This window comes from Elgaria multicarinata, chromosome 10 (assembly GCF_023053635.1).
Source record: "Elgaria multicarinata webbii isolate HBS135686 ecotype San Diego chromosome 10, rElgMul1.1.pri, whole genome shotgun sequence".
In the NCBI taxonomy this organism is placed as follows: Eukaryota; Metazoa; Chordata; class Lepidosauria; order Squamata; family Anguidae; genus Elgaria; species Elgaria multicarinata.
Window position 1 is genome coordinate 4036737 of NC_086180.1, and position 26011 is coordinate 4062747.

At 50.8% G+C, this 26011-nt stretch overlaps 1 protein-coding gene across 2 annotated transcripts; it reads left to right on the forward strand.

Annotated features, from left to right (window-relative positions):
- Positions 1–5146: 5146 nt before the first annotated feature.
- LOC134404647 (RING finger protein 145-like) lies at positions 5147–22036 on the forward strand. Of its 2 annotated transcripts, XM_063135434.1 has the most exons (10): positions 5147–5364; positions 6170–6278; positions 7331–7422; positions 9338–9573; positions 11603–11781; positions 12299–12439; positions 15694–15876; positions 16663–16810; positions 19281–19637; positions 20477–22036. In XM_063135434.1, the coding sequence occupies exons 1-10, from the start codon at positions 5196–5198 to the stop codon at positions 21287–21289; spliced, it is 2427 nt and encodes an 808-aa protein (XP_062991504.1). In that variant the 5' UTR covers positions 5147–5195; the 3' UTR covers positions 21290–22036. The 2 variants fall into 2 exon arrangements, with proteins under 2 accessions (XP_062991504.1, XP_062991505.1); XM_063135435.1 differs by lacking the exon at positions 5147–5364 and having other exon boundaries at positions 6200–6278; positions 7290–7422.
- Positions 22037–26011: the final 3975 nt, after the last annotated feature.

Below are 26011 nucleotides of genomic sequence, written 5' to 3' on the forward strand. Positions count from 1 at the left end.
TGACTGCAGCCAGGAAATCAGAAGACGTTTACTTCTTGGGAGGAGAGCAATGACAAATCTTGATAAAATAGTTAAGAGCAGAGATGTCACACTGACAACAAAGGTCCGCATAGTTAAAGCAATGGTATTCCCCATAGTAACCTATGGCTGCGAGAGCTGGACCATAAGGAAGGCTGAGCGAAGGAAGATAGATGCTTTTGAACTGTGGTGTTGGAGGAAAATTCTGAGAGTGCCTTGGACTGCAAGAAGATCAAACCAGTCCATACTCCAGGAAATAAAGCCAGACTGCCCACTTGAGGGAATGGTATTAAAGGCAAAAATGAAGTACTTTGGCCACATAATGAGAAGACAGGATCCCCTGGAGAAGAGGCTGATGCTAGGGAAAGTGGAAGGCAAAAGGAAGAGGGGCTGACCAAGGGCAAGATGGATGGATGATATTCTGGAGGTGACAGACTTGACCTTGGGGGAGCTAGGGGTGGCGACGGCTGACAGAAAGCTCTGGTGTGGGCTGGTCCATGAAGTCACGAAGAGTCGGAAATGACTGAACGAATAAACAACAAACAAGCTGAATATGAGCCAACAGTGCGATACGGCTGCAAGAAAGGCCAATGCTATTTTGGGGTGCATTAATAGAAGTATAGCTTCCAAATCACGTGAGGTACTGGTTCCTCTCTATTCGGCCCTGGTTAGGCCTCATCTAGAGTATTGCGTCCAGTTCTGGGCTCCACAATTCAAGAAGGACGCAGACAAGCTGGAGTGTGTTCAGAGGAGGGCAACCAGGGTGATCAGGGGTCTGGAAACAAAGCCCTATGAAGAGAGACTGAAAGAACTGGGCAGGTTTAGCCTGGAGAAGAGAAGATTGAGGGGAGACCTGATAGCACTCTTCAAATACTTGAAAGGTTGTCACACAGAGGAGGACCAGGATCTCTTCTTGATCCTCCCAGAGTGCAGGACACGGAATAACGGGCTCAAGTTAAAGGAAGCCAGATTCCAGCTGGACATCAGGAAAAACTTCCTGACTGTTAGAGCAGTACGACAATGGAATCAGTTGCCTGGTGAGGTTGTGGGCTCTCCCACACTAGAAGCCTTCAAGAGGCAGCTTGACAACCATCTGTCAGGGATGCTTTTGGGTGGATTCCTGCATTGAGCAGGGGGTTGGACTCGATGGCCTTGTAGGCCCCTTCCAACTCTGCTATTCTATGATTCTACATTTATATACCGCCCTATAGCCGAAGCTCTCTGGGCGGTTTAAATTTAGATTGTAAGCCCTTTGGGGCAGATTGCTTCTATTTATTTACTTATTTATTTTATTTAGGCTTGCTTGCACACTGATGGCCATAAACTTCATAAACCTGCCACTGACTGTTGCAGCTAGCTCTCGTTCAGTAAACACAGAAGTAATTTAAGGCTGAAATCCTATATGCCCATATCTAGGGCACATTGAAGTCAATGACACACGGGACTCATTGAATTCACTTTTTGTTTATAATTATTATGTCTAGTCAATTGCAAGGTATTGCCTTGTCCGTATAAATTGTTCTGTCCCGGGATAAATTTTATTTATTTATTTATTACATTTTTTATACCGCCCAATTTCCGAAGCTCTCTGGGCGGTTCACAAAAATTAAAACCATAATAAAACAACCAACAGGTTAAAAACACAAATATAAAATACAGTATAAAAAGCACAACCAGGATAAAACCACGCAGCAGAAATTGATTTAAGATTAAAATGCAGAGTTAGAACAGTAAAATTTAAATTTAAGTTCAAATTAAGTGTTAAAATACTGAGAGAATAAAAAAGTCTGCAGCTGGCGATGAAAAGAGTACAGTGTAGGCGCCAGGCGGACCTCTCTGGGGAGCTCATCCCACAGCCAGGGTGCCACAGCGGAGAAAGCCCTGCTCTTGATAGCCACCTGCCTCACTTCCTTTGGCAGGGGCTCACGGAGAAGGACCCCTGCAGATGATCTTAAGGTCCGGGCAGGTACATATGGGAGGAGGCGTTCCTTCAGATAATCTAGCCCCAAACTATTTAGGGCTTTGAATGTCAATACCAGCCCTTTGAATCGGGCCCGGACCTGGACTGGCAGCCAATGAAGTTGTAAAAGGACTGGCGTAATATTTTATACCGCCCCATAGCCGAAGCTCCCTGGGTGGTTCACAAAAATTAAAACCAATCAAACAAGGTATAAAACAAACAGTATAAAAACATGATTTAAAATCCATTATAAAAGCACAACCAGGATAAAATCAGCAGCTCCTTAGGGAGCTCATTCCACAGCCGGGGTGCCACAGCAGAGAAGGCCCTGCTCCTGGTAGCCACCTGCCTTACTTCCTTTACGATCTGCATTTTCCAAGATAGTTTTGGGTGAGTGAGGATAGTGTGGAGTAGGTTGTTTGGGGAGGTTGAATTTAGTGGCCAGGTGTGGGTGAATTATTTTTGCAGCTATTGTGTCTGTCCATATAATCCATTCCTGCCAGAATTTTACCACCTCCTGTTACACGGGCTATTGTTTCTTGGGACTGATGACGTTTCCTACGTGAATCTGTTGTTACACTGTTATCTTTTATGATTTTATTTATTTATTTATTTATAAGATTTGTATCCTGCCTTTTTTCCTCCAACAAACCGAAGGCAGCATACATAATCCTCCTCCTCTCCATTTTATCCTCACAACAACAACCCTGTGAGGTGGGTTGGGCTGAGAGTCTGTGACTGGCCCAAAGTCACCCAGTGGGTTTCCATGGCCATGTGGGGACTAGAACTCCGATCTCCCGACTCCCAGTCCAACACTTTAGCCACTACACCACACTGTAATAATGTAAGCTTTGGCTATTGGGCGGTATAAAAATGCAATAAATAATAACAACAACAACAACAACAACAACAATAATAATTGTTGTTTATTCGTTCAGTCGCTTCCGACTCTGATAATATGCAATAATGTAATAATAATACATTTAATGATTACATACTCCTTTCGTCCCCAGCTGAAGACCTTTCTATTCTCTCAGTATTTTAACACTTAATTTTAACTTAAATTTAAATTTTACTGTTCTAATTCTGTATTTTAATCTTATATAGGGTGACCCTATGAAAAGGAGGACAGGGCTCCTATATCTTTAACAGTTGTATTGAAAAGGGAATTTCAGCAGATATCATTTGTATATAGAGAGAACCTAGTGAAATTCCCTTTTCATTACAGCAGTTAAAGGTGCAGGAGCTATACTAGAGTGACCAGATCTAAGAGGGCAGCTTTAACTGCTGTGATGAAGAGGAAATTTTATCAGGTTCCCCATATATACAAACGACACCTGCAGAAATTCCCCTTTCAATACAACTGTTAAAAGATACAGGAACCCGGTCCTCCTTTCCATAGGGTCACCCTATCTTATATCAATTTCTGCTGCGCGGTTTTATCCTGGTTGTGCTTTTTATGCTGTATTTTGTATTTGTGCTTTTAACCTGTTGGTTGTTTTATTAGGGTTTTAATTTTTGTGAACTGCCTAGAGCGCTTCGGCTATTGGGTGGTATAAAAATGTAATAAATAAATAAATAAATAAATGTAATGTTGTTGTTTCACTGCAGTGAAAAGCAGCCCTTCCTTCCTGCTCCTTTAGCAGCCAGCAGGATCTACACTACTGCTTATAATGGTTTATATAGGGTGACCATATGAAAAGGAGGACAGGGCTCCTGTATCTTAAACAGTTGCATAGAAAAGGGAATTTTAGCAGGTGTCATCTGTATATATGGGGAACCTGGTGAAATTCCCTCTTCATCACCACAGTTAAAGCTGCAGGTGCCCTGCCCTCTTTTAAATCTGGTCACTCTAGTATAGCTCCAGCAGCTTTAACTGCTGTGATGAAGAGGGAATTTCACCAGGTTCTCCATATATACAAATGACCCCTGCTGAGATTCCCTTTTCTATGCAACTGTTAAAGATACAGGAGCCCGGTCCTCCTTTTCATAGGGTCACCCTAGTTTATAATGGTTTTGACAACTGTTCAGGCCCAGGACACATTACATATGCAGTTTTCAAAACGTTTTTAAAGTGTTGTATCCTGCTTAGTGTAGATAGGACTTTTCTTTACATTTTCCACCCTTCTTTTTGCACCGATCGGAACCGGAATTTCAGTTCCTTGCCGCTTTGGCTTTTCCCCCCCCTTTTTTTACCTCTTCCTCTTTGCCGTCCAGCTTTGCCGCTCTGCCCTCACCAAAGATGGCGGCGCTGCCCTCGCGCGTGCAGCCCCGTTCGCCCTATCGCGCCACGTTAGCTGCGGCGGAACGAGAGGGGCGGGGCTAGGAGGGGGGAGCGACAAGCAGGAAGGGCGCGCCCTGGACCAAGATGGCCGCCGGGGCTTCACTTGTGGGGGGGAATTCCGTTGTGTAAAGGGGCGGAGCTCGTGCGAAAGTGAAAGTGGGGTGGCTCAGGTGGGGCGGGGAGGGCTGCCCTATTCCTCTCTCTCTCTTTCTTCCACCCCCCCTCCGCCCCAGCAATCTCAGCCCCCCCCCTCCGCATTGAGCCTTTTCCCTCAGGCCTAGCTTCCCCCCCCGTTCTGAGCTTTTCACCCCCCCTTATTACTGAGGCGTGACCCCCTCCCCAAGTTTCTCCCCTCCTCTATTTCTGAGCCCAGTCCCACCCCCACTCCTTGATCCTTACAGAACTCCAAACCCCCCCTCGTCAAAATAAATAAATAAAATCTTTGGGGGAAGAAACACTTGAGCCCCCTCACCTGTTTTCCCCCTCAGTGAACCCCCCCCCCTAGATCTGATTTCCCCCCCCCAGGTCTAGACTTAAATGCCATTGCAAACTGCCCCTCCCCATTATTTTGAAATTCTGTCTCCCCCCCTCAAAAAAAGACCCCCAAATCTGGGTTTTAATGCCCCCCTCTCCCCTCCCTCTCATTCCAACCTCTGACCCCTTAGGGGCCCCCTTTGCCTCCCTTTAAGCCCCCACTTCCTCTTTGCCTCTTTTTGGGGTGCCCCCCCCATTCCTGCCACTCTGCTCATTTGAGACGGAATTGCCTGGATTGGGGTTGGGGGGGTTGGGGGCTCCTCCTGGGGGAGGGAGACCCCCCGCTGTGCTTCTTGGTGGGGGGCAGGGCAGGGCAGGGGAGGGGGGGAGGGAGGAAGAAAGAGTAGTCAAGGCCTCTGCTTGGGGTTGGGGTGGGGGGGCGTGATCCAGGGCCCAGCCATGCCCCCCAGGCTGGAGAAGGTGGCCAACGTCGCCCTTCGCGTGCCCAGCATTGTTCTCCTGGACTTGCTCTACCGGTGGGACGTGCAGGCCTTTGCTGATCTGCTGCGCCCCCGGGCCGAAGACACCTACCTGCGGAGACATCACCTGTGGAATGTCTACTATGCAGGTAAGCCCTGCCGGCTCCCTCCTGATTTGGGCGAAGAGGCAGCAATGGCTAAGAAGACGGGTTTGTTTGGCGCTAACAACGCAGCCCTCCAAGCCAAACCGCTGCCGTCTGGCTGTAGTCGCACGTATTTTATATTTATATATATTTATATATTTATTGTATTTATATTCTTTTCCTTCCTGAGGAACTCAAGGTGGCACACATAATCCTCTTCCTTCTCTCCATTTTATCCTCACAACAACAACCCTGTGAGGTGGGTTGGGCTGAAAGTCTGTGAGTCACCCAGTGGGTTTCCACAGCCGAGTGGGGATTAGAACCCGGATCTCCCGACTTCCAGTCCGACACTCTAGCCACTACCCCACAATGGCACATACCCTTGATCGGACATGGATGGCATAGTAGGTGCAGTACAGCAGGTTTGGGACAACTTCGGGGTTGTGGGATCCACTTTGTGTGCCTACTACTTTGTACACTAGGACCAGAACCTTAAACCGGGCCTGGTAGCGAATAGGCAGCCAGTGCAGTTCCCACAGAAGAGGAGTTACATGCTGGAAAGGGGCGGCTCCAGACAACAGCCGAGCTGCAGCGTTTTGCACTAGCTCCAGCTTCTGGAACAGCTTCAAGGGCAGCCCCACATAGAGCGCGTTGCAGTAATCCAATCCTGAAGTTACTAATACCTGTACCGCTGTTGACTCTTAAACATGAAGTGGAGGCACTTAGGAATTTGAAATGTCTTTCCAGAAACTGGCAGAGATTGCCATAAAAGTGCTCTAAATCTTGGCTTCCTCCTTTTGTCATCTTTCAGGGCATCTGGTATGTGTGGTGGTTTTGCTGCTGCCGGTCCGATACCTCGTGAAGTTGTACCTCTACATCCTGACGATATTACTGCTTTACGTTAGTCACCAGACCACCCGGTAAGTATTCAGTTATTTATTTATTTATTTATTTGTTACATTTATATGCAGTTTGGGGGTGCTCCCGGATCCGTCGCTCCAAATGACAGCCCAGATGGATGCGACGGCCAGGAGTGCCTACTATCAGCTTCGGCTGATACGCCAGCTGTGCCCCTTCTCAGAGTCAGAAGACCTAAAGATGGTCGTGCACGTGCTGGTAACCTCAAGGCTTGGCTTCTGCAATGCGCTCTATATAGGGCTACCATTGTACCTAGTTCGGAAACTTCAACTAGTTCAAAATATGGCAGCCAGGTTGGTCACCGGTACATCTAGGGGTGAGCATATTACCCCAACATTAAAATCACTTCACTGGCTGCCAATTAGTTTCCAGGCAAAGTACAAAGTGTTGGTCATTACCTTTAAAGCCCCAAATGGTTTGGGTCCAGGTTACCTGCAGGATCGCCTTCTCCCATACAGTCCGCCCCGCACACTCAGGTCCTCTGGGGTGAACTTACTTCAGTCAGCAAAGACTAGGCTGACATCAGTTTCCCAGAGGAGCTTTTCTTCTGTCGCCCCCAGATTGTGGAACGGCCTGCCGGAGGAGATTCGTAAAATTAACTCTCTGTGTGATTTTAAGGCAGCTTTAAAGACTAGCCTTTTCCGGCAGGCCTATCCAGATCAATGTTAAATCATGAATTTTTAAGATGTATTGATTCCTGTTCTAATGTTGTTCCCCGCCTCGATCCAAAGGGAGAGGCGGGTAAGAAATAAATATATTGTTGTTGTTATTGTTGTTGTTGTTATATACCACCCCCATAGCTGAAGCTCTCTGGGCGGTTTACAAAAGTTAAAAGCAGTAAATATTTTTTTTAAAAAAAGTATGCAAAATTTAAAAACAACAGTATCCATTTAACTGGGAGCAACTGGCCGTCGAGTTGACTTGCTGACAGTGCCAGGCTGAAACGAGGGTGTCTATGTGTGGTTTTGATTGTGGGTTCATTTTTGCACCACGCGGCCTTGCTCTTGCGCCAGACGCTTTTGGAAAGCGTTTCTTTCCTTGGCTCCTGTTCCAGGGACTACATCCGTCACGAAATGGATCGCGAATTCCATGGGGCCGTGTACAACGATCCCGTGGCGCGGAGCCGCTTTGCCACCGTGCTCACAGGTGAGGCATAGAGGAGCTCTTTCTATTGCAAGCTTGTGATGTAATAAAACTTACAGGTTTCTAAGGCGGCACCATAAGACCCAGTTCAGACGGCACACCAAGCTCCAGGGGTTAAGCATGTTGAGCTAAACATTATGGCCTAGCATGTCGTGTGAACCATTCCTAACCATGGTGGCTGTCTAACCACGCTTTAAACATGCTCACTAACCATTTCCTGCAGAAGGGTTAGCGGCCTAACCATGGCTTAGCGTGTGGTCTGAACCAGGCCCTAAAGGTAAACCCATAGGGGAACCAGGCAGGCCATAGCTCAGGGAAAGCACATATTTGGCATGCGGAAAGTCCAGAGTTCAACCCTGCACTTCTCCAGCTAAAGCAGTGGTTCCCAAACTTTTTCAGGTAACTGCCCCCTTCGTTCCACAAACTCCTGCCCAGTGCCCCCTACCCTACCCTATAAAAATTGTTATTCAGGATAGCTGTTTTCAGCGACCCACTAAAGAAGATAATATCAATAAAATTAGTAACAATTAATTGAATATTTATTCAAAATCTGAAGCACCCGCCCCAGGCTTGCCGAGGGAGGGGAAAGAGAGCGAACGCCTCTGTTTTGCAGCCGGCGTGGCAGGGCACACCAAGCAGCGTATGTCTCTTCATTAGTGTTTTGGTGCTTTTGAAACATTTCAGTTCATTGTTAAAAGGTCTCTTCTTAAACGGTATTAATACATGTGTGGCTTCTTCCCCTATATGGCTTGGGACCAAACTACTTTCTCTCATAAAAATGTCCCTGGGTTTTAAGACCTTCTGGAGAGGCGCTTCTCAGAAAAGACCACCTCGAGTGGCCGCCTGCCGCTCCCTTGCCTCTTAATGCCCCCCTATGCAATCCCACTGCCCCCAAGGGGGCAGTACCGCCCACTTTGGGAACCCATAAGCTAGAGGGATTTGAGGGGTCAGGTCAGGGGAAATGAGGCTGGATGTGCCAATGGTCTGACCCAGTACAAGGCAGCTTGCTAATATTCATTCATTCAAATATACTGTAGGTTTGGTTAATGGCCATTTGGCAGCTCTCAGATCTTGCAGCCTTATGAAATTACAACACCTGGCAGGTGGGAGAGGAAAAAGTAAATCTCTTGCCGACTTGGAGATCCAGGAATGGGGGAAACTTCACCTCTTAATTTCCTAGCTTGCTTTCTTCTGCTCGTGTGGCGCAAAGTGGTAAGCAGCAGTTACTGCAGCCGAAACTCTCCCCACGGCCTGAGTTCGATCCCAGCAGAAGCTGGTTCTCAGGCAGCCGGCTCAGGTCGACTCAGCCTTCCATCCTTCCGAGGTAGGTAAAAGGAGTACCCAGCTAGCTGGGGGAAAGGTAACCGCGACTGGGGAAGGCCATGGCAAACCACCCCGCTATAAGGCCTGCCAAGAAAACGTCAGCGAAAGCTGGCGTCCCTCCAAGAGAGTCAGTAATGACTCAGTGCTTGCACGAGAGGTTCCTTTCCTTCCTTTCTCTTGTTAAAGGCACGGGAGGCTCTTTCTATATAGCAAAAGGTGGGAACACCAGGACTTGGGTTTGCTTGCTTGCTTGTTCGTTTATTAAATTTGTGTGCTGCCCATCAGACACATGTCCTCAGGGTGGCTTACAGGCTTAATAAACCAAAACAATAAAAAAAAAATCACCAAAACGATAAATAACAAAAAGAAAACATTAAAGATCCAGCAGTAAAGTTAATAATTAGAAGAAGAGATCGGGAGTTCAGTGCCTGCCGGAAAGAGGTGGGTCTTAGCCTGGTGTCGAAACCTGTACAGTGACGACCATTCCACAGATGGAGGGAAGCGGGGCCATTACAGAGAAGGCCTGGCTTAAATAACCCACCGGCCACCCCTCCTGAATCCCACAATTCCGGCTGCCCTTTCGCTTCCTCCCCAGGCCAGGTCATCGTCGTCACCCTCTGTGCCCTGCTGCTGAAGACCAAGCGGGTGTGGCTCTTCTGCGCGCCGCTCCTTCCCTTGGCTGCCCGGCTGTGCTGCCTCCCGCTCCGAGCTCTGCCCACCGTCAACACCTTCGCCGCAGTCCTTACCGCCCTGGAGGCGCTCTACGTCGCCGCGTCTTGCTTGTCGCTGCCTTTCCATTTGGTCGCTGCAGCCTGCAGGGAGATCACTCAGGTGAAGAGTGGGACACGGGGGCCGCGGCTTTGGGCTGTTGCACCGGCCTCGTAGAATCATAGAATCATAGAATAGTAGAGTTGGAAGGGGCCTACAAGGCCTATTGGGAAGCTGGACTGAAAACCAAGCAAAAGCTGAGAGATCTGAGGAAGAGCCTGGGAGTGTGAGAAGGCTTTAGTGCAGCATTTTTATTATTGCATTTATATCCTGCCTTTTTCCCTCCAAGGAACCCAAGGTGGCTTACATAATTCTAGAATCATAGAATAGCAGAGTTCGAAGGGGCCTACAAGGCCATCGAGTCCAACCCCCTGCTCAATGCAGGAATCCACCCTAAAGCATCCCTGACAGATGGTTGTCCAGCTGCCTCTTGAATGCCTTCAGTGTGGGAGAGCCCACAACCTCCCTAGGTAACTGATTCCATTGTTGTACTGCTCTAAGAGTCAGGAAGTTTTTCCTGATGTCCAGCCGGAATCTGGCTTCCTTTAACTTGAGCCCGTTATTCCGTGTCCTGCACTCTGGGAGGATCGAGAAGAGATCGTGGCCCTCCTCTGTGTGACAACCTTTTAAGTATTTGAAGAGTGCTCTCATGTCTCCCCTCAATCTTTCAGTCTCTCTTCATAGGGCTTTGTTTCCAGACCCCAGACCCCTCCCATGGTTTCCCTCCCGTGCACGCCCTGCCAATTCTTCTACATACCCACACACACACCATTCCCTGCCGTCGTGTATGAAAGAAGCTTGCGTTCTATTCCGAGAGTCAACACGTAGGTCATCTGCACTTAACCCCTTGTCAAGGGTTGGCTTTTTGGGGAAAGTGGGGTCAGGAGCCAAGGACTACTAGCCATCTGAGTGAACAGAGGCTGTGGGTGTAAACCAGTGGTGGGGAACCTCAGGCCCAAGGGCTGGATCTGGCCCTCCCAGGGTCCCTTCTTCCTCTTTGGGGCTCCCCGGAGGGTCGTGCTCCTGCCGCCCTTTCCCCTAACCGTGGAATTCCCTGCCTCTGGAGGTCAGGCAGGCGCCAACCTTGTACTCCTTTCGGCGCCTCCTGAAAACATCTTTATTCCAAGAAGCCTTTCTTTAACATGCAGCCTTGGATTTCTGTTTTTGCTTCTATTTAAATTTTGTTTAAACTTTTTTATTCTGTTTTTTATTTTCATTTTATCTTGTACACCGCTCCGAAATTTTTCAGTGGGGAGCGGTATATAAATATTCTAAATAAATAAATAACCGCCAGCCGTTTGATGGCTTCCCTGCTTTTGTGCAGTGTTTTCTCGATTCTAAATGGTTGAAATGGGTCTCCTAAGACTGACGGCTGACCCAGCATTTTGGTCACCAGTATATACTTCTCTCATGCAAATTCCAAAGCCAGGAGACGCCAGACTCCCGTTACACCAAAAAGACCTACTGTGGCCTCTCTCCTTAAGTGGCTCTGTTTTCACTCTTTGAACACTGAAGTCCTGATTGTCCCTCACAATGTAAGCTTTTCCTCACATCCATGAGGGCCAGAAACCTGGTGGTTTTGTTTTGCTTTTGAAATACAGAGAAGTAGAAATCTGTGATCCTCCTAGCACCCACTTCAATGTCAAAATGCCAGTTTTTGCAATTAACAGGGCAAAATAATGGGCACATGGAATCTACATCGCTCTGCTTCTGGTCTAGGGCTGTCTGACACCTCTGTGTCCATGGTGCCGCCCAGTCGATTGCAGACTCTGGTGCTGTGGGTACACCTTAAGAGTGAAAATGTGATGAATTCTGTGCCATAAACGTTAGAAGACCGCGCTGCCGGACCACTCTGGCTCCTTGCCTGTTCCACTGGCTGAGCTTTGGCCCAAACTATTTCGGTGGCTGCTTGCTTGGATTCCCTTCTCAGTTACCCAAACCCCTGGAGCAATATGAGGATCTGGTACAAGTGTTGTCAAAAATACTGTGCGGGGGTCCTGTTCTGGCGTGCGGCACAGAATTTTAAAAGCGAACCTGAACGTGTACATGCAGTGCTTGATTGCTGGTTCCTTGGTCTTATTTTTGTCTCCAGGTGCTGGAGGTGTATCGGCTGGTCACTCTAGGGGTGTCCCTCTGGCGGCAGCTGGCCGTCCCGCTCTTGTTCCTGGTCTTCTGGCTGGCACTGTTCACCCTACAAATCTACGCCTTCGCCTCTTCTTCCTCTGGCAGTCTTTTGTCCCAGCAAGGCCTGATCTTCATCTTCCTCAGCAGGTAGAAAGGAGGTGGAGGAGGGGGGGCAGAGACATTACCGCAGAGGGAAAAGGTGCCACTTCAGCGCTATCCGTTTATCTGGCAAGGATCGTCCCCACTCCACACTGCTAGCGTCCAAGGCGTTGGCCAAGGGAGCAAGAAGGCCAGGAGCCATACTTGTCTAAGATGGTCTCTCCCCCCGCTGCAGTAGCCCCTTTCACTCCACGCCTATTATAGTGACAGCACAACCATTCAATAGCCACAGTTGTCATTTTTTTAAATGGCCGTCTCCGCTATTTTAAAAGTACATGATATTCAGAGAGGAAACGTCAATCGATGGCTGTCAGCCATGATCTGGAAATGGGATCTCTGTGCTCAGAGGCAGTGTCCTGAAATCCGTTGCTGGAAGGTTGGGCAGCAGGAGAAGGCTGTGTCAGCCTGAGGCACATGGCTGTCCATCCTTGGAAACAGGGTACAGGGTTAAACAGGCTTGACTTGGTCCGGTGCAGCAGGACTCTTCTGTTTTCTCTGTCCCCAGTGTGGCTGAATGCTGCAGCACGCCCTACTCCCTCGTCGGACTGACGTTCACCGTCTCCTACCTGGCCCTGGGACTACTCAAACTTTGCAAGTTCTACCTGGCAGGCTACGGTGCGTTCCAGAATGGCAATGTCATGCACAGGTGAGAACGACGTTGAGCTTAGAAAGGCCGCTACCTGGGCCTCTGCTGGGTGACCTGTGAACCAGAAAGTCCAAGGTTCAAATCTCACCTCTGTCATGAACGCCCTAAATAGCATTATACACCAAATTGTCCTTCCACCCTGCAACCAACCTTCGTAATCTGGTGGCAGCGCTGATACACACCTGCCATATAGAACTCTTGTAAAAAATCATCATCTTCTTGTGGCCTTTGAAGGATTTTGATCAATTTCAAAGTCTTTTATAAATGCAAAATATTATGTTTAGGTGGGAAGAGGTGTCGCAGAGTGCATGCAGAAGGTCCCAGGTTTGGTCTAAAAGGGTCTCAGGTAGCAGAGCAGCCCTGCCCTGCCTGACACCCTAGAGGTGTGCTGGTCCAGACTGATATCGTTGGCTCGCCTGGCACCAACGCTGCTATCTTTCCGGCGCCAGGTTAAGACTTTCCTCTTTGCCCAGGCATATGGCAGCACATCTTAATCACCCACATGTTTAGTTTTTTAATGGTTTTTAAATGCTTTATGTGTGTATGTTCTGTGTTTTAGAATTTTAAATTTTATATACTTGTTTTAATCTTAATTTTAGAATTTCTGTAAACCACCCAGAGAGCCCTGGCTATGGGAGCGGTATATAAGTGCAATAAATAAAATAAATAAATAAATACTCTGCCTTCAGACAGAATATCCAACACACCATGATGTCAGGCTCTGAATTCATGTCTTGAGGAATAGCGCTTGCATTTTTGCCCCCCAAAGGGGCATTTATTTATTTATTTATTTATTTATATTTATTTATATTTATTTATTTATTTATTTATTACTTTTGTACAGGTTTTTGCATGAAGTGATGTGATTCAGCTTCAGTGTGGTGTAGTGGCTAAAGTGTCGGACTGGGAGTCGGGAGATCCGGGTTCTAGTCCCCACTCGGCCACGGAAACCCACTGGGTGACTTTGGGCCAGCCACAGACTCTCAGCCCAACCCACCTCACAGGGTTGTTGTGAGGATAAAGTGGAGAGGAGGAGGATTATGTACGCCGCCTTGGGTTCCTTGGAGGAAAAACGGCGAGATATGAATGCAATAATAAATAACTAAATTTTGAAGGGCACTGAAAGGTATCAGAGGGAGACTTAAACTGAGGCGATGCCAGCAGTAAACAGCTGCTAGATTCTAGCCTCTGAGACCTTTCCAGAATTAGAGGTAACATGCCTATGTATGCCAATTTGTGGGGGAACATGGACTGTAGGGTGCTATCGCACCCGTGTCCCGCTTGTGGGTCTCACATCGACAGCTGGTTGGCAACTGTGTGAACAGAGTGCTGGACTAGATGGACCCCTGGTCTGATCGAGCCTCAGGGCTCTTCTGATGTCGTCATGTTCAATACCGATAGTTTCATGGGCAGGTTGTAACTCACCCGTGTCTCAGCTGGAGCTTGGCAGGGTCGGTGGAATGCATCTTGACATCATTTGGGACATGCTTTTTTGGACTGCAACGCCCAGCATTCCTGGCCATTGAACTAAGCTGGCAGGGGCTGATGGGAGTTGAAGGCCAGGTTGGGGGAAGCCAATTTGGATTGAGGGTTGAGAGAACCGTCGTGCGGTGGTGTAGCTTTGAGCTGAGGGTAGATATTTGGCGAAACAGGCCTGTGGGGAAGAGATGCAGAGTGGGCGGAACCGAAGGGGGAAAAGAGAGACACTGAAGTGGGACCATCAGCAAAGGGAGCCCCGTGACCAGAGCTGATGTGACCCAGGAGGTTTCTGTAGAGCTCCCAGCCTATTGGGAAGCTGGACTGAAAACCAAGCAAAAGCTGAGAGATCTGAGGAAGAGCCTGAGAGTGTGAGAAGGCTCTAGTGCAGCATTTTTATTATTGCATTTATATCCTGCCTTTTTCCCTCCAAGGAACCCAAGGTGGCTTACATAATCCTAGAATCATAGAATAGCAGAGTTGGAAGGGGCCTACAAGGCCATCGAGTCCAACCCCCTGCTCAATGCAGGAATCCACCCTAAAGCATCCCTGACAGAGGGTTGTCCAGCTGCCTCTTGAAGGCCTCTAGGGTGGGAGAGCCCACAACCTCTCTAGGTAACTGGTTCCATTGTCGTACTGCTCTAACAGGAAGTTTTTCCTGATGTCCAGCTGGAATCTGGCTTCCTTTAACTTGAGCCCGTTATTCCGTGTCCTGCACTCTGGGGGGATCAAGAAGAGATCCTGGCCCTCCTCTGTGTGACAACCTTTAAAGTATTTGAAGAGTGCTCTCATGTCTCCCCTCAATCTTCTCTTCTCCAGGCTAAACATGCCCAGTTCTTTCAGTCTCTCTTCATAGGGCTTTGTTTCCAGAGCCCGGATCATCCTGGTTGCCCTCCTCTGAACACGCTCCAGCTTGTCTGCGTCCTTCTTGAATTGTGGAGCCCAGAACTGGACGCAATACTCTAGATGAGGCCTAACCAGGGCCGAATAGAGAGGAACCAGGACCTCACGCGATTTGGAAGCTATACTTCTATTAATGCAGCCCAAAATAGCATTGGCCTTTCTTGCAGCCATATCGCACTGTGGGCTCATATTCAGCTTGTGATCCTCCTCCTCCTCTCCACTCTATCCTCACAACAACAGCCCTGTGAGGTGGGTTGGGCTGAGAGTCTTTGACTCACCCAAACTCACCCAGTGGGTTTCCACGGCCGAGTGGGGACTAGAACCCGGATCTCCCGACTCCCAGTCCGACACTCTAGCCACTACGCCACACCCATTAACGACTTCAAGAGGTCCAGGGGCTTCCTTGGACCCCCCACCCCACCCCTGCTTGTGGGCCACACTTCCCTCCACTTTGTAGTGCCAGATAAATAAAAAACAGCATCCGGAGTGTCTTTTACCCTTTGGGAACTTTGTAGCAGCTATAGAGCACTAAGAGGGTCAAAACGGATGCTTTGGTCATCTTTTTTTTTTTTACTTCCTAAAAGAAAGACAAAATTAGGGGCTGGCAGCAGCTATACGTCATCCCTGTCCATCCCCCCCTGCCACTCTAGAGCGTCCTGCGTCTTCTGCAACGGCTCTAAAAGGCCCCAAGCTTATCGAAAACAAGCGAGCATCAAAAAAGTGCTCTACATACAGGCAGGTCTTGTGTGCCCTTCAACCGCCCAGCCCCACCAGGGAGTGGCCACTGGCTTTCCCACCCTGCTGCGCTGCCCTCGAAATGTCCGCGTCCGCCTGTGCGCCTCCCCCTTCCTCCTCTTCCCTTCTTTGCCTGGCAGGGGCGTGACGGAGGGCGTGACCTTGCTGCTGCTCGCCCTCCAAACAGGCCTGCTGGACTTGCAGCTCCTCCAGAGGACGTTCCTGCTCAGCATCATCCTCTTCATCGTGGTGACCTCCACCCTGCAGTCCATGATCGAAATAGCCGACCCCATCGTCCTGGGGCTGGGGGCTTCGCGGAACAGGTGATGGTGTTCTCCCGCCCCTGGGCTCCACCCCGAGTGTTGGGCAGAGCACTTGGGGGGCGCTTTGTCGTTCTGCCGTCTTGGCAATATGCCTCGGGTGCAGGGAGAGCGGAGCTCTGGTCCAGGACATCAGCGTGTCCGGCAGCAGATGTGGGAGGCGAGGGGCGGGCGTCTGCTGGGAGGCGAGGGACGGGCTTTCGTGGAGCTCAGACTGTCCCAGGCTCAGCCTCCAGGGCTGCCACAGCAAGGCTCAGGCAGGCCTCTCTCCCTCTGTGTGTGTGTGTGTGTGTGTGCGCGAGGCCTTGGGCGACCGCTGCCGGCCAGAGTACGCAGAACCAGGGTAGAAAGTCCCATGGTCGGATGCTGCATGAGGCAGCTTCATTTGCCTCCTGAAACAGGAAGTCTTTCTTTTTTTAAAAAAAAAAAAAAGAGGGGGGGCAACGTGAAGAAGATGAAGAGGGTCACTTCTTGGGGGAATCTGCCTGCCGAAAGGCAGAGCGCAAAAGACTGACGCAGCTGTTACGTTCAGAGAAACGTGCAGCCCGATACCAACCTACCCCAGTACACTCAGCAGGGCTTTATTTCTCCTGACATCACCCTGGGTGAGAGGAGCAGCTGCCATTTGGAACTTGGAAAGGATTGGACTGCCCTCCCTTCCATCCAAGCCCTGCACGGACGCGGGTAGACCACAGAACAGTGGCTGAGGGCCGTGGGCTTTGCAGCAGCCCCAAAGAAATCCTTGCGCCCATCCAGTTCTGTCCAACGGCTGCTCCTCTCTCCCCGCAGGAGTTTCTGGAAGCACTTCCGCGGGGTCAGCATGTGCCTCTTCCTCCTGGTCTTCCCCGGCTTCATGGCGTACAAGATCGCCCACTTCTTCCACATGGACTTCTGGCTCCTGATCCTCGTCTCGAGCTGCATGCTGACCTCGCTGCAGGTACGCCCGGGTTTCCCCGCTCTCAGCTTTAACGTTTATCAGCGACTGCGACTCCTCCTCCTCCTCCTCCTCCTCCTCCTCCTCCTCCTCCTCCTCCTCCTCCTTCTGTTCTTGTTAGGTTCCACAGTAAAGAGCAGTGGCTCTAAAGAAGGGTTAGGAACAATCCATGAAGGGCTGAGAATGGGCGCTTAGAAGACTGCACTGTGCTTTATTTAACAGCCAGTCCCAAATGATGATTGGTGCAGGGCCATCCGTGTCTATGTGGCACCCTTTAAGGTATCGCTGTTGGTGACCACGTTACACCAACTTTGCAATCACTCCACTGGCTGCTAATTAGTTTCCGGGCAAAGCACAAAGTGTTGGTCATTGCCTTTGAAACCCTACGTGGTTTGGGTCCAGGTTACCTGCGGGATCACCTTCTCCCGTACAATCCGTCTGGACATCAGGAAAAACGTCCTAACTGTTAGAGCAATACGACAATGGAACCAGTTACCTAGGGAGGTTGTGGGCTCTCCCACACTGGAGGCCTTCAAGAGGCAGCTGGACAACCCTCTGTCAGGGATGCTTTAGGGTGGATTCCTGCATTGAGCAGGGGGTTGGACTCGATGGCCTTGTAGGCCCCTTCCAGCTCTGCTATTCTATGATTCTATGAATCTGCCCCACACACTCAGGTCCTCTGGGGAGAACTTACTCCAGTCAGCCAAAACTAGGCCAACAACCATTACCCAGAGGACCTTCTCTTCTGCCGCTCCCAGACTGTGGAATGGCCCGCCGGGAGAGATCCAACAACTTAACGTGCTCTCCCGAATTCAAGACAGCCATAAAGACTAGTCTCTTCCGTCAGGCCTACCCAGTCGAATTTTAAACCTAGGAATTTTAAGATGTCCTGATTGTTATTTCGATATTGTATTGGTTTTATATACTCTTTTAATCAGTTTTATGCATTTGATTTATATTGTGTTGCATTTAATGTTGTTCCCCACCTCGATGCAGAGGGAGAGGTGGGTAAGAAGTAAATTGTTGGTTGTTGTTGTTATTTATTATCCCCACCCTGCAGAGCCAGTAATCTAAAATTGGGCAGAGGGGAGACAACAGAGGGTGGGAGAGGGAGGTGGGGAAATCAGGACAAGGACAGGCCGTAATTCCAGTTGCACGTATTTAGGCTTTGTTACGTTCAGGCAGGGAGCCAAATCCAGCCTTCCTGGGAGCTCATTCCGGCCCTCTAGTTTCCCCAGAAGACCACTGGCTTTCTCCTTTCCTCCAACCATCAGTCATAGGGGGAAATTCCAGTTAGAAATTTTCCGGAATCCCCACACCAGCAGCTATGAGAAGGCCCTGCCTCGCTGCCCTCATTCGCTGGACCCCAGCCTGGAACAGGAGCCCAGTCTGCTCCAGAGCAGCGTGTGCAGGAGGGAACCTGAGCGGGAAGGGCGGCCCTTTAAAAAAGCTGAGAATGGAGCCCCCTTCTATAGAGGCAGCCTACCTTCGATTTCCCAAAGCAAGCAGGAGGGGGCAGCTTTCTCCACGGTACCCTGCTTATGAGGGCACCCGGGCAGCCCTTGCTGGAGACACAATACAGGTCTGGGTCAAGGACGGAGAAGCTCTGCTAGTCCGAGGGGCAGATTCAATTTTGAAGATGGAGGAGGGCAACCAGGATGATCAGGGGTCTGGAAACGAAGCCCTATGAGGAGAGACTGAAAGAACTGGGCCTGTTTAGCCTGGAGAAGAGAAGATTGAGGGGAGACAGGATAGCACTCTTCAAATACTTAAAAGGTTGTCACACAGAGGAGGGCCAGGATCTCTTCTCGGTCCTCCCAGAGTGCAGGACACGGAATAACGGGCTCAAGTGACAGGAAGCCCGATTCCGTCTGAACATCAGGAAAAACTTCCTGACTGTTAGAGCGGTATGACAATGGAACCCATGACCTAGGGAGGTTGTGGGCTCTCCCACACTAGAATAGCCATCTGTCAGGGATGCTTTAGAGTGGATTCCTGCATTGAGCAGGGGGTTGGACCCGGTGGCCTTATGGGCCCCTTCCAACTCAACTATTCTGTGATTCTATTACGCTCTCGGGGGGGCGGCGGATGCATTCCATCAGTGGGCGTGGCCAAAGGCAAAAGGGGTGGGCTTGAAATGAAACCAAACACCAGCCTATACCGTTCCTTAGAGCTCTTACTGCCAGTACCTAACCTCAGCCTTGGGAGAGGCATTTCAACCTTTTAGAATGGGGGGAGGAAGGGAGGGAGGGGGGACTGCACAAAAGGCAGGAAATCACCAAACAATCAGTGCTGGGGAGGAAGAGGTTGGCGTTGTGGGGAGAGAAACCCTGGAGAGTCCATTTCTCCCGCCCTGCCCTGCCCTGCCCTGGATGAGCCCTTGTGGTCTGGTCCAGCAGAGACGTTCTTTGTGAAAGCTTCAGCTGAGGGCAGAGGGATTCACCGTTCTCCTCCCCCGGCCTCTGCCTTGCAGGTGATGGGAACCCTCTTCATCTATGGCCTCTTCATGGTAGAGCTCTTCCAGTGCGGCCCGGTGGAGAAGATGGACGAGATCATCTACTACGTGAACGCCATCAGCCGCGTGCTGGAGTTCCTGGTGGCCCTCTGCGTGGTGGCCTACGGCACCTGGGAGTCCGTCTTCGGGGAGTGGAGCTGGATGGGGGCCTCGGTCATCATCATCCACTGCTACTTCAACGTCTGGCTGAGGGCCCAGTCGGGCTGGAAGAGCTTCCTGCTCCGCCGAGAGGCCGCCAAGAAGATCCGCCTGCTGCCGAGGGCCACGGCGGAGCAGCTGGAGGACCACAACGACGTGTGCGCCATTTGCTTCCAGGTGAGGGCCACCTGCCTGCAGCAGCACGGTTCCCCCCCCCCCTTCTCCCCGCTCTCCTTCCGGGCCGTCTATTTGGGGGTTGGTTTGGTTTTGTTAGCCTCGTGTGGCGCAGAGCGGTAAAGCAGCAGTTTCTGCAGCCGAAACTCTCCCCACGGCCTGAGTTCGATCCCAGCGGAAGCTGTTTCTCAGGCAGCCGGCTCGGGTTGAATCAGCCTTCCATCCTCCCGAGGTCGGTAAAATGAGTCCCCAGTTAGCTGGGGGAAAGGTAATAACGGCCGGGGAAGGCAACGGCAAACCACCCCGCTATAAGGCCTGCCAAGAAAACATCAGCGAAAGCTGGCATCCCTCCAAGAGTCAGTAATGACTCAGTGCTTGCACAAGAGGTTCCTTTCCTTTCCTTTGTTTTGTTTCCGTTTTGGGTTAGGGGTAAAGACTAGCCCTGGTTCGGTGAGGTTAGGGCACCCCCCAGATGTGTTGGACTACAAATCCCAGCATCCCCAGTCAGCTACATCTGCATGCTCCCTCCACGCACACACCTGTGAGTTCATGTGCAGCTCCAGACACACGCATATCCACACGCCTCTGGCAACAGCAGCAGTGGCGGGTCCACATGGTTTGCGCGCCCCTGCCGTATCCGTTGTGGCTGTGGGGCTGTTGTGTACAAAGTCCAGTGCGCCGTATTGTCTGTTCGGAGTGACGGCAGGGCTCTGCGTCCTCGCACTGAGGGAGGCCTTTTCCGTCGCCTGCGGTCTCTCCACACCCAGGGCAGCAGTGCTCTGCCACCTGCGCGGTGTCCCCGTCCCTGGGCCCCACGCTCACCCTCCTTCTGTCCCTCGCAGGAGATGGCCTTTGCGGTGATCATGCAGTGCGGCCACTTCTTCCACGGGGGCTGCCTGCGGAAGTGGTTCTACGTGCAGGACACGTGTCCCCTCTGCCACCAGCCGGTCAAGCTCGCGGCCGGCGAGGAGAGTCGTTGGAGCCAAGGCAGGGCGCAAGGAGCAGACCCCGCACCGGAAGGGCAAGAGGCCCCCAGTCCCGAGGGCGGAGAAGGCCCCGCCCGCAGGAGTGCAGAAGTCAGGACCGCGGAGGCTGGTGAGCCCAGCCATGCAGTTGGGCCAGACCCTCCATTGACGGGACTGGCCAGGGAAGAGGCGGAGCTGTTCAGCAGTTCTGCAGCGTCCGTGGAGGGCGATCCTGGCCCCAGCGGCACGCCCCAAGGAGAAGCAGGGGCCTGCTCCACCCCAGTGGAAGGTGGCCAAGCACCGGTTGAGCTGGAGCGCCCACCTTCTCCGGCCAGCCCCACGAAGCCACATTCGGGAGACTTGCTCAGCAGGCCAGGGGAGCCCACAGCCCTGCAGCAGAGCACTCCTGGCGGTAGCGCTCCCCAAAGCGAGTTTGGGGTATCCAACACACATGGAACCGGCGGCCCTCAGCTCTCGGTTGCACCAGGAATCCTAGCCGAAGGACACCTTCAGGAGCCTGCACCGAATCCAGTTCCTGACAGCCCTTCTGCGGCAGCAGAGGGCAAAGTGGACGCCTTGGGTGGGATCCAACCAGCAGCAGCCACCGACGGCGGCCTTGAGCCGTGGGCCAGCCCTGCCAACCAAGCTGAAGCCAGTGTGGATTCTTGGGGGCCCTCCTCTCCTTCTTAGCACTCGGCCATCATTGCTGTCCGTCCCCCTCCAGGCCAAAAACAGTTCTATCCCCCAGCTCTCCTTCCTGCTTCTAGGGGGGCAGACAGCCCTGGTTCGGCCAAGAGCAGCCTGCTTCCTGTCTCGCGAAGTGTGCTTTGCTTCGCACCCTGGTCTGGGGCTGGCGGGACTGAAACCGACCTCTCCGGAGCACCGGTGGGCCCTTGCTGCCCCTGAGGTTGCGTTTTAGGCAAACCCATCCCACTTTTTTCTCCCTTTCCATCGGAGAAGCAAGGTCTTCCCTCGGAACGCCGGCTGTCACCTTTAAATGTTTGCTCTGGCCGCAACGTGGGCGCGTGCCGCTCTGTGGCATGGAAGCGTCGCGTTTTCAAAATGTTAACATTCGCCACGGCTGAAGTGTTGTTCCAAAATGGCAGCAGGGCACTGGCAACGCCCCCTGGGTGTCGGCGGGTGTCTGCTTTGCCCCTACTGGCCACCTGCAAACCTGAGCAGGTGCGTGAAACAGGAAGCCGTCTCTCCCAGCGAAGGATCCTTGCAGTTTTCTCCCATGTCGGCCGTGAGTGTCTGTTGAGGGCTCCCTGTGGGTGTTTGGGGCTTCTCAAAGCCTTTGTGGCGTTGATGCACTTCTTCGCCATCTGCCAGTTCTGCATTCAGGTGATTGGAATGCAGAATGAGCGCTTTTTCACCAGTGCGACCATCCAGGGTCAGAGACTCTTGCTTGCGAACTCAATAAATTCAGCAAACGAATGGCGTGGATTTATTGTATGCTGTTTAAAAGGGGACACGGACACCACCACCACCCATAGCTTATGAGGCAGGGAGCCGTTTAGCTCTTCACATTAACAAATGGGCAGCGAGACCCTTCCTGTCCTATCGCTCGTCCTGCCTTTCATCTTGAAGTCCCCCCCTTTTTTTTTTATCAGAGGGCTTTGCTTACGAGTGACGTAAAGCTTTAAGGGGAAACAGTGAAATGCCAAGCACAAAGCACGCACGTTTAATTTCCCCAAAGCTCCAGGGATATGATAATGCAGGTGAAAGTTTGGATGCTCGAGAGGGTGTTTCGGAAGCCCCACCCCACCCCCCGGTAACGTTTGGATCGTGTCACTTACGCTTCTCATAAAACCGTCAAATTTCTAAAGGCCTTGGAGATGCTGGCAGTCTGTGTGTTCTCCAGGCATCTTTAGCCTGGAGAAGAGAAGATTGAAGGGAGACCTGATAGCACTCTTCAAAGACTTAAAAGGTTGTCACACAGAGGGCCAGGATCTCTTCTCGATCCTCCCAGAGTGCAGGACACGGAATAACGGGCTCAAGTTACAGGAAGCCAGATTCCGGCTGGACGTCAGGAAAAACTTCCTGACTGTTAGAGCAGTACGACAATGGAACCAGTTCCCTAGGGAGGTTGTGGGCTCTCCAACCCTAGGGGCATTCAAGAGGCAGCTGGACAACCATCTGTCCGGGATGCTTTAGGGTGGATTCCTGCATTGAGCAGGGGGTTGGACTTGATGGCCTTGTAGGCCCCTTCCAGCTCTGCTAGTCTATGATTCTATGACATGGAAGCTTGCGTTTTGAAAATGTTAAAATCTGCTCTTCCGCAACAGAAGAGCTGCCAGCTCCTACCATAAGCCTCCTCGGAAAGTGATCCTACAGCCTCCCTGGGCATCCTCTGGCATTTTAAAGTTGCTGTTTGGGTTGGGAATGGAGTCTTTATGTTTCACCCTAAGGCGGGTACAAAGTTTAAATGAAATCCAAGCCCTGCACCAGGGGTCCCTGGGCCCCCTGGCTGCCAGGCATTGGGGTCTGCCTTGGCCGCCCTACATGATGCAGACTTGGCCATTTTAAAACTGAAAATGCTCTAAGGCTCTTGTTTAGGACTCACAATTAGCCCTTTTAAAAAACTGCATGCAGTATTTTGCATACTTGGTTGTTCCCCCAGGTATGCAGAGACACGTCTTGGTCTACGTATTTTATTTATTGCATTTATATCCCATCTTTTTTTATTTTCCTGCTTAAGGAACCCAAGGTGGTGTACATAATCCTCCTCTCCCTTTCTATCCTTACAACAACAACCCTGTGGGGTAGGTTGGGCTGTGAGTCTGTGTCTGGCCAAAAGTCACCCAGTTGGTTTCCATGGCCGAGTGGGGACTAGAACACGGATCTCCCAATTTCCAGTCCGACACTTTAGCCACTACCCTAGTCTTTGCGTCAGGATGCCCACTTTGCTGTTACGGAGAAGGGTCTAGTTCAGTGGTTCCCAAAGTGGGCGGTACGGACCCCTTGGGGGCAGTGGAATTGCATAGGGGGGCATTAAGAGGCAAAGGGGCGGCAGGGGGGCGCTCGAGGTCTTTTCCGAAAAGCACCTCTCCAGAAGGTCTTAAAACCCAGGGACATTTTTAGGGAGAAGGTAGTTTGGTCCCAAGCCATATAGGGGAAGAATCCACACATGAATTAATACCGTTTAAGAACAGTCCTTTTAACGGTGAATTGTAATGTTTCAAAAGCACCAAGTCACTAATGAAGAGACATACCCTGCTTGGTGTGCCCCGCCACGCCGGCTGCAAAACAGAGGCGTTCGCTCTCTTTTCCCTCCCTCCTTCGGCAAGCCTGCGGCGGGTGCTTCCCATTTAAAGGGGCCGCACCCAGGGGGCACTGGACATGAGTTTGTGGAACCAAGGGGGCGGTTACCTGAAAAACTTTGGGAACCACTGGTCTAGTTGTTGAAGAAATACTATATGTCCTTGTAGCTTTGTGCCACTAGGTGGGGCAACAGGCCTGTTTTCTTCCACACCCTTTTATTTTATTTGGTAAGCTTAAATTCTACCTCTTACTCCATCATGGAACTCAAAGTCCAGCTGCTGGTCTTCCATCCAGGCACTGACTGGCATGAGCCCTGCTCAGCGTCAGCAAAGTGGTTGCCTCAGGAGCTCTCAAGGGGCATGTTGGGTCTGTGTGTGAATAATCCACACCTTTCTTAGTCTGCATTTAAGACTGAGCTTAAGAAAACGGAACACCCAAAGCGTAAAGGAAATCAAAACGGAGCCAGAGTTGCTGGGCCGGTAGCAACATTTTGTTCGCTTCTTCCAAGTCCTGAAAAGTCTTGTCCACCTACAAAATCCAAACACTTTAGCCTTGTTCAGGAGTTCTTGTATTATGGGTTTAAATGGAGAATAAAGTTCACGGCGGAGGATGAGATTTCTATTGGCTATCAGTCGTGGTAGCAAAATGGAACCTTCAAGCTCAGTGATAGTGTACCTCTGGTGCTGCAGACCTAAAACGGGAGGAGCGCTTGCCTTGAAACCCAGCCATTGGGCTTCCTGGAGATAATCTGGTTTGGCCCTGTGGAGCACGATACTGGCCGCGACGGGCCCTCTTCTTGCTCCAGTAGGGCTTTGCTTAACTTCCTTCTGGTAATGCATTTTAAAGCGGTGTAAAGGTGGGTGTCACTTAGAGTGACCCTATGAAAAGAAGGACTGGGTTCCTGTATCTTTAACCATTGTGTAAAAAAGGGAATTTCAGCAGGTGTCCTTGGTATGCATGCAGCACCTGGTGAAATTCCCTCTTCATCACAACAGATAAAGCTGCAGGAGCCCTCCCCTCTTTTGTATCTGGTCAAGAGGGCAGAGCTCCTTCAGCTTTAACCATTGTGATGAAGAGGGAATTTCTCCAGGTGCTGCATGCATACAAAGGACACATAGTATCACAGAATAGCAGAGTTGGAAGGGGCCTACAAGGCCATCGAGTCCAACCCCCTGCTCAATGCAGGAATCCATCCTAAAGCATCCCTGAAAGATGGTTGTCCAGCAGCCCTTTGAATGCCTCTAGTGTGGGAGAGCCCACAACCTCCCTAGGTAACTGATTCCATTGTCAGACTGCTCTAACAGTCAGGAAGTTTTTCCTGATGTCCAGCTGGAATCTGGCTTCCTTTAACTTGAGCCCATTATTCCGTGTCCTGCACTCTGGAAGGATCGAGAAGAGCTCCTGGCCCTCCTCTGTGTGGCAACCTTTTAAGTATTTGAAGAGTGCTATCATGTCTCCCCTCAATCTTCTCTTCTCCAGGCTAAACCTGCCCAGTTCTTTCAGTCTCTATTCATAGGGCTTTGTTTCCAGACCCCTGATCATCCTGGTTGCCCTCCTCTGAACACGCTCCAGCTTGTCTGCGTCCTCCTTGAATTGTGGAGCCCAGAACTGGACGCAATACTCTAGATGAGGCCTAACCAGGGCCGAATAGAGAGGAACCAGTACCTCACGTGATTTGGAAGCTATACTTCTATTAATGCAGCCCAAAATAGCATTTGCCTTTCTTGCAGCCATATCGCACTGTTGGCTCATATTCAGCTTGTAATCTACATACTGAACTTCCCTTTTCTACATAACGGTTAAAGATACAGGAGCCCTGTCCTGCTTTCCAGATGGTCACCCTATGTCACTGTGGGAAATGGCTTGTTGCTGTTTTTTTTCAGTGGGGTTGCTGGCTTGAACCTCTAGCAGAACGATGGGGTGGAAGCTCTTCCTTAAAACGGTCAGCCAGTGGCTATCTCTCAGGCTAACGTACCTCACAAGGATGTTGTGAGGATAAGCTGCTGCTTTGGATTTCTCTTAGGAAGGACCGGGTACCATAGAGTCATTGAATAGTAGAGTTGGAAGGGTCCTATAAGGCCATCGAGTCCAACCCCCTTGTGTAAGAGCAGAAGAAGAGTCCTCATGGATCAGACCAAGGTAAGTCTG

Coding starts and splice junctions, on each gene's coding strand:
- LOC134404647 (XM_063135434.1), top strand. CDS start 5,196: ATGCCCCCCAGGCTGGAGAAGGTGGCCAACGTCGCCCTTCGCGTGCCC. Junction 11,782..12,298: donor ATCTTCATCTTCCTCAGCAG/GTAGAAAGGAGG, acceptor CTCTGTCCCCAG/TGTGGCTGAATGCTGCAGCA. Junction 12,440..15,693: donor AATGGCAATGTCATGCACAG/GTGAGAACGACG, acceptor TTTGCCTGGCAG/GGGCGTGACGGAGGGCGTGA.